This window comes from Ambystoma mexicanum, chromosome 1q, assembly GCF_040938575.1.
Source record: "Ambystoma mexicanum isolate Mex_15411 chromosome 1q, UKY_AmexF1_1, whole genome shotgun sequence".
Lineage (NCBI taxonomy): Eukaryota > Metazoa > Chordata > Amphibia > Caudata > Ambystomatidae > Ambystoma > Ambystoma mexicanum.
In genome coordinates this window covers 1,534,498,132-1,534,506,467 of record NC_090922.1, presented here as the reverse complement: position 1 = coordinate 1,534,506,467, position 8,336 = coordinate 1,534,498,132, and the positions used below count along the sequence as shown (strand labels likewise).

The following is an 8,336-nucleotide window of genomic DNA, read 5'->3' as shown; positions in this document are numbered from 1 at the left end:
GAGACAATCATTACACTCCAACCTTACAGTAGTGACCATAGTTTATTCTGAGTCACGAGAAAGGTTGGAATTAACTGAGTTCAACATAGTCCACATGTAAAATACCCCAGAACATCCTATTAGTAACTCCATATTAAGGAGCTAACCTTGGTTTTTAACAGCCCTAACTGCAGAAAATAATGTAATATTAATTTTTTGTTTTAGTTAATGCCTTTTGTAAACTTTATGTGCATCTATGAATTTAAGCTGTAATGATATTCCAATAATGTTTTATAAGATATATTGTGATGTTTGTATTGTATTTGTATTTGTTTTAGAAAAATGCCTTCCTTTAACAAACAAGATACACGTTGGATACCTTGAACCAATCGCTTCTTTTATTGATAAAAGCAATCGGCAAGTGCTAAATTCACAATCTGGTGAATGAACGCCCTGCAGAAGCCTGGCAAAGTGAAATGTTTACAAATGAAGGCATTTTGGCACTTGTGTCATTTCCACAAAGAATAACATTTGCTAAAATAAGGACTTGTTTGGACCAGTATAACAGTATTGGGCTGGGAGGATAGCTCACGGGCAACGCAGAGCAACACAGGTTTGATTCCCGGTCCCGCGCTTATAGACAGGTCACTAGTGTTAAGTGCATTATAAAAAATTAATTAATTTTGCAAATTTTTCTTTAAAGTCTCTAAGTTGAAAGCAGCCAGCATTCATATTTTTATAGATTAATACTTTGTGAAACCCCACACACAAAAATACTAGAGGGAGCGTGGGTCAGTGAGATCTAGGACTGTCTGTTTTCACATGCATGGTGTTGTATTCTGCCCAACTCAGGGCCAGCAACTAGAGCAAGTGGATTAACCACAACACGCCTGTTTGGATCTTCGTAGAAGGATTACTTAAGTGTCATTTTATAACTGTAATATTCCATGTGTCTTTTAATACCTGCATGCTGTTACTATTGTGCACTTTTTGCTAGTAAATTGTTGCCAATGTCCATTAATAATTTGAGTGACTGATTGTTTCAAAACAAATTATACATACAGCATTCACATGTAAATTCAAAGTATTGCATGTTTCTGCTTGCCTTTGAGAGGGGTCCTATCATAAATGTCAGCTGACCTCATTACAATTGGAAGATGCTGGTCTAGTATTGGGTGTCTCTTTGCATTTGTGGACTTGTAGGTCAGCCTTCTATGTTTTAAACTTCCGGACTACACGACCCAGAATGCAAAGAAAGACAATGACTGAACAAACATCTCCCAAATGCAATAGTCAATGTTGGAATGTATGGCACATGCTAGTATCCGAGGCAGCTGATCCAGCTGCATAATTTGCATCAGCAATGGCAGCAAAACTGCAGCGACATGCTGAGTATTGCAGACTGTGAAATACCACTGGCCATGTCCTGGGAGGCCCCAAGGCCGCAATCATTCAGGATTGGAAGCAGTATCAACAGTGAACAATCTGCTTTGCTGAAGATCAGACAGTGTTGTGAAAGAGGACAACAAAGTTCAAGCTCATCCTCCTCACTCTAAATCTAAAGGCTGAACTAATAGTGAGCCCAAATTCCTCCATTCTAATACCTTCTTTTCTTTTTTTATTTACAGAAGGCAGCCATGGCTACCACAGAATGCCAAGAAAATGCTACAATTGTCACAGAATTCATTCTTTTGGGCCTTCAAATTATCCCAGAGTTGAAGAATTTCCTTTTCCTGTTATTTCTCACCATTTACTTGGTGACTTTGGCTGGCAACATTCTTATCTTGGTGACCGTTTCTGCTAGTGATCACCTTAAGTCTCCGATGTTCTTTTTCCTGGGCAATTTCTCCTTCCTGGAAATCTGGTACTCCACATGCAGCATTCCCAGCATGCTCTCTGGATTGTTGACAGATGTCAGCCTCATCTCTTTTGGTGGTTGCATCCTGCAGCTGTACTTCTTTAGTTCTTTCGGGTCCAGCGAGTGTTTCCTTTTGACGGTAATGGCTTATGACCGATACACTGCCATATGTTTCCCATTACATTATAGCACACTCATGGATAAGAAACTGTGCCTGAATCTTGTGGCATGTGCCTGGGTGTTTGGCTTTATACTTCCCTTGGTTACAGTCATCATGCTCTGTAGGTTACAGTTCTCAGGGGACAAAGAGATCGACAATTTCATCTGTGAGTTTAGGCCCATCCTAAATGCTGCCTGCTCAAAAACATCCTTTATTGAAGTGCATGTTTTTATAATGTCCTTTGTTGTTTTGTCAATTCCTTTTCTGTTAATCGTTCTATCATATGCTTACATCATGTCAGCCATCTTGAAAATCCCATCAGCCACTGGGAGACACAAAGCTTTTTCCACCTGCAGCTCTCACCTCGCCGTGGTCAGTACGTACTTTGGGCCTCTCATTGCGATCTATGCAACACCGACAGAGAGCTCCCGTAACCTAAGCAAAGTGTTATCCCTGCTTTACTCTGTGGCTACACCTCTACTCAATCCTATCATATACACCCTGAGAAACAAGGAAATCAGGGCTGCCTGGAGGAAGGCTCTTCTTAAAATGTCTTGACTGAAACAATGTGAGGAGGGAAAAATATAGTTACAAATGCTCGACTTAATCATATTGTCTTTGAACACGTGGTATCGTCAATGATTTGTATTTGTATTGCGCACCTTGCCTTGGGGCATCTGGGCGCAGAATTTGCAAAGGTAATGGTTACATACAGGAAAGCAGGTTTCCCAGGGGGGAAACAAATCTTAACAATGAAGAAGCTGCATTTAAGGCAAACACATGTTACAGACAAGTACATCATCACATTGGTTATTATAGACATTTCTGGTAGTATTGCTATGGCATACTGAAGAGTAAACTAGAGCCATAAAGCCATAATAGGCCAGGTGGTTAGGTGGATGAGGTAGATGCGTCAAGCTCAAAGAGCCAGAATTTGATTTTGTTCTTAAAGGAGTAGAAGGACGGTTCCGTTCTGAGTGTGGTAGGTATTGTGTTCCAGAGTTTGGCCGCAAGGACTGGGAAGATTGTTACCCCGGCTGTCTGAAGCTTGTAGCTAGGTATAGTCAGTGTGTGGACATGCGCTGAGCTCAGGGGTCTGTTGGTTATGTGCCGCATGAAGCGATTGGCCAAAGACTTGGTTACCTCCCTCAAGAACGTAACACACCTTGGAAACAACTACCAGGATGCTCTTTGCAAAAACCTAACTTGGGTTTACTATTCACTGTTGCATGACCTATGTAAACATAATTGCTGTAACAATTGCCCTGCTCTTATGTTCATGCACTAGCAATTCTAGAACCATGTACAAATAACTTGAAAAGTGTGTCTGAAAATTGCCTTTTCTTTTTGTTTTGTTCGATTTTCAATATGTTTGCCAACTTGAAGGCAAGTGTTGTTCATAAAAATTACTAAATGCTAAGGGAAACTGAACCCCTATTTCCTCTTGTGCTTTGATCTTAGGGAAGGGAAATAAATAAGCTAAATGTCAACCTTGAGATTCTTCTTTTTGTATTTATACCTCAGCTAATCATGAGTATACAATGTCTTTGATATTCAACATGTCGATTGAGATAATCTTTGCAGAAAATTATAATGCAAATTGAAGTAAATATATGTGGCGGGACGCCACCATTTTGTTTCAAATGCATGAAGCGATTGGCCAGGTAGGCGGATGCCAGATTGTTCTGGGCCTTGTGTGTTAAAGGAAGAGTTTTGAGCGATATCCGGTGAGCAACGGGGAGCCAATGTAAGTTGTGTCTTGTATCAGTGATGTGTAATCTCCTCGGGAAGTGAAGGGCAGCCCTGATGGCATTATTCTGTGTAACTTGTAACTTGTCAATGTTTCTTTGGCTAGTCCCTAAATAGAGGGCGTTACAGTAGTCAACGTTTGCCATGATTCGAGTTCTCGCGAGGATAATGCAGTTATCAGTCATCAGGAAAGGTCTGCAGGCGGTGATAAGTTTGCAGGTGTAAACCGATGCAGATACCACCGCATCTGTTTGTCTGGTAAGAGAAAGTGTTGAGTCCAGGTAAATACCAAAGTGTTTCTGTGTCATTGGACACTTTAATGATGTTCCCATCAATGCAAAATGATTTGTAGGCAGGGTCTAGTTTAGTAATTTTGATGTGAGAGCCGAGGACAAGTAGCTCTGTTTTTCATCATTAAGGCAGAGCCCATGATGTACCATCCAAGCCTGGATGATTGTGTAGACTTCATTGAGTGCTTTAGAGCCAGTTACATTGTCATGATCCATAGAATGTGTCCCTTTTGGACTTCCTGGTCTTTCTCACAACGGGGCTTGCACTCCTTGGTACTTCCAACATGGCCGTCTTACGTGGTATGCTCTCCACCAGCCTCCACGTCAGACGTAGCTCATTCTACAAAGAGATCACGCCCCCACGGCCCCGCCCTTGCAGTGGCTAGACATGTGCTCCGTAGTTCGCTGTAATTAATCTCTTGTTTCCTGGTTCCCGGACCCTCGATTTCCCCCTCTTCCCTTCCTCCCTCCTTACTCTGTCTTGATTCCCGGATCTCGTTTACCGCCTCTGAGTATACCTCCTTCGTTTCCTGGACTTCCCGGAGACTCCAAGTACCCCTGGACGCTGAACGCTGAACGCACGCTGGAACCAGAAGAGGCTCGCGCGGGCTTGTACAAAACGTGATCCATACGCAAGAAGGCTCCTTCCAAGAATTCCTGCAAGGATAGAACTCAGGTGAGAAAGGGGGAAATCCATGACATACATAGTCGCCTGTGATGGGGATGAGTATCTGGGTGTCCTCAGCATAGTTGGTGTAGAAGACACCCAGATAGTCAAGTAAGTCAAAGAGCGGCTTTGTAAACACATTGTACAATGTGGGAGAGACACAAGAACCTTGTGGACTCCACATGGTACAGGTGCTGGTTCAGCAGAGGCAGATGGAGATAAACCCTCCTGGTTCTGTTGGCCAAGAAGGAGCTGATCCAAGATGTGGCAGCATCTGAGAAATGAGCAACTATTTTGAGGTGGTGACAGAACATTTTATGATCTACCAAATCAAAAGCTGCTGAGAGATCAAGAAGAAGTAGCAGTGGCAACTTGCCCTTGTTTTTTAGGTCCTCAATTTATGTTTTTAAGTCAAGCAAGGCGGTTTCTGTCCCATGTCTGGGAGGGACACCTGATTGACGGAGACCCAATAGTTGGTTTGTTTCATGGTAGCCCTGAATTTGTAGGTAGGCATCTTGATTCAGGATTTCTTGTAAGTATGGCACAGTAGTAATAGGCCTGTAATTGGATGGGGTAGGCTTTTTGATTAATGGGATAACCCAGGCATCCTTGAGATTGTCCGGGACAATGCCAGATCGGAATGAGGCGTTTATGGAGGTGGTGACAAAAGGCTCAAGATCATGAACAGCCTCCTTGATAATAGGAGCAGGACATGAATCACATTGAGAGTTTGAGCTTCTTGATGATATTTTCAACATCTCCAATAGAGACAGGTGCGACGCTGAATGGTTTGAAGGCATGTTTAGGTGTGGGGAGGTTGTGCAGGGAGTTGAGTGCTGAGTATGAGAGGGTACTTCTTTTAGCGTTGATTTTAGTTTGCAGTGTAGAGATTTTGTCGAAAAGTGCCTTTTGGATGTTGGATGTTGGTACACCAGGCAGTGTCAGGGGTGCATGTGTCCAAATGGGCTACAGGGGACTCTAATTCCTTTAGGATCTTAAAGAGTTTGTTTGTGTTTGATTGTGCTTGCAGGAAACATTTATTTCTGGCTGCAAGTAAGGCTTCTTTCTAGATAGAGGTAGCATTGGTTAGGTTATTTGTGTTAATTAGAGACGGTATACTTTTCCAATGTGACTCAGCTTTTGTTTTTTCTTTACGTAGGTCTCTAAATTGTAGAGTGAACCAGGAATTGAGGTAAAGGCAAAGTTTTTGTTTGCGCAGTTTTGGCAGTCCAATGGTGTTAAGAGCTTTAAGCTTGGCATGATTATATGTATCCACTAGAACTGTGGGATCTGAGCAGGTGGTTGATGCAACATTGAGCATGGGGAGAATAAGGGGGAGAAGTTTCTCCATCGTGATATCCTTCTTGTTGTGGGCATGGATAGATGGGGTGAGGTTAGGTTTAGATATTTGTGGGTTGGAGTTAATAGCCAAGATTATTTTGTGATGGTCGGACCAGAAGAAAGGGGTCACTGAGATCAGGTTGAGAGTACAGTTCAGATCAGCAACCCAGTCAAGGGTTTGTCCTTTGTTATGTGTAGGCTCTTTGATATGTTGGGTAAGGCCGAAGTCTGTTAGTGTACTTGCAAGGTCCAGGGCTTTAGTGTCGTTCACATCTTGGTAACCCAGAGTGAAATCACCAAGTAGAAGGATTTGCGAGTTAGGCTTAGTATTAGTAGCAAGGAAGATAAGGGGCACTGTAGCAGTTTGGTTAGGGGAGATGGGTAATTTAATGGAGAGTAGTTCAGCAGATGGGATCTGGAGGTTGGGGATCGCTCTGAGTTCAGGAGAAGTCTTGAAGATAAAGGATAATCCTCCACCCTTTGTTTGATTGGTATCCCTATTGCATCTGATGATGGAGTAGTTGTCAGCGATTGCCAAGGACAGGGAGGGGCCAGCTGCTGCATGCAACCAGGTTTCAGTGATAGCCAGGAAGTCTATGTTTTCTGATGTGATCAAGTCAGCGTTATCAAGGGCGTGTGCGGGGAGAGATCGAGCATTAATGAGCGTGCCAATGAGCTTAATGGCCAAGTAGAGTGGAACATTTTTGTTGTGCGAGGGTGAGGGGTTGTTGTTCGACGGTAATGGTTTGATGTTAGGGTAAAGGGGCTGACGGTAGGTGACATGGTGGAGTCTAGATGCTAGTCTCTGGTTTATGGCATGAGCAGCACAAGGTTGGTTAACGTGGGAATAAGCTGGTTGGTGGAAATTAGGGGGGTGGCCAGGTGTGTATGTATTAGGCTGTTTGCAGGAGTGAATGCACATGGGGTAGTCAGGTGGAGTCTAGTACCAAGTCTCTGATTTCTGGCGTGGATGGCGGGGGGGAAGATTGGGTAAGGGGAGTTTACTGTTTAGAATAAGGGGCTGATTAAGAGTTCCATTGCAGTGTCTTGAACCAAGTCTCAGGTTTCTAAGGTAGGTTGTGCAGGTTGATTAGGCATGGGTTTTGATTCAAAGTGTTGGGTAGGTGCATTCAGATAGGGATTATATACTGTCATGTTGACAAAAGTCTTTAGATCGTACGCGTATGGCGTATGGGTAGCTGGAGGGCGTAAGTGATGGTGCTGTGCAGAAGTGGTGCGAGGTGTGCATGTATTATGAAGTGTCCAACTCAGGATCAAAAAAGAGAGTTGGAAGTGAGTTCTAGTGTGTAATGTGGGCCAATAGGTAGGCTGCAGGATGAGTCTGGATGCGAATGAAAGGAGGAGTGAGAAATGAAGTGTCTAGCGCATTTTTAACAGACTACGCAGGTATTACCAGATGAGTCTACAATCTATAAACAACCAGAGGTTCAGTAAGATGGTAATTCACTTGAAAAATATCACATTAGCTTAATAGAAGGTCGAAGCAACCCAGTAGCTAGTATAAGCTGAAATATGCAGATAGTAACATCGATTTACACAGACAGAAAGGTAAGTGGCACAATCGTTGTGGGCACAAGTTAAAGGTATGGGTAAAAGCATACAACACAGAGCCTAGTGATGAAAAGATTCTGCTAGCTAGCAACACAAAAAATAGCGAGTGTGGTGGGCGAGAGTGGTGTTTTATATATGAGCAGCGAGTATGAAATCCACTTGACATGTGTTCAAACAAGCTGTGTAGGCAGGAACGGTTTGAGAAGATAACAAAGGACAATAGAGCTAGCTAAACATAATTAGTTAGAGGCATGGCATGGTAGTAAAATGAAATACATGAGCCACGGCAGCAGGCACTTTTGCTAAGCATGTCGTGGATACTAACAACGAAGGTCAGAGAGGCAGGGGTACATAGATACTCTACTCACATACAGGGGTACATATTAAGGCGGGAACACAAATGGTGGGCACAAGTGTTACAGACAAGACCTCTGGAGTGGTTAAGGGCCACAGGAAGACATCGCGCAAATAATGTAATGCGTTGGCCTCATGTAGGTAGTGGGAGGTATGCAGGAAACATACAGTGTCAAAGAGTTTCGATGAAGTGATGTGCTGCTGGGAGCACCGGCAGTCACTAGCGCAGTAAGCGTATGGAGGTGGCTGAGGTTGCTCGAACGAGGGATCAGTTATAGAGCCCCACAAATGGGAACGCCAAAGTACCTTATGAGTGTAGTACTCGGATGATCGTGAGTAGTGGTGATGCAGGGTTTCTGGCAGACG

General features: G+C 43.3%; 1 protein-coding gene across 1 annotated transcript; it reads left to right on the top strand.

The window, feature by feature from the left end:
• The first annotated feature begins 1,616 nt into the window (after window positions 1-1,616).
• On the top strand, window positions 1,617-2,555 carry LOC138563363 (olfactory receptor 11G2-like). The gene has a single exon (XM_069642846.1). It carries the CDS (start codon window positions 1,617-1,619, stop codon window positions 2,553-2,555), a length of 939 nt encoding a protein of 312 aa, XP_069498947.1.
• Window positions 2,556-8,336: the final 5,781 nt, after the last annotated feature.

What these genes read in the sequence shown, in the direction of transcription:
- LOC138563363 (XM_069642846.1), top strand. Translation starts at nt 1,617, where the DNA reads ATGGCTACCACAGAATGCCAAGAAAATGCTACAATTGTCACAGAATTC.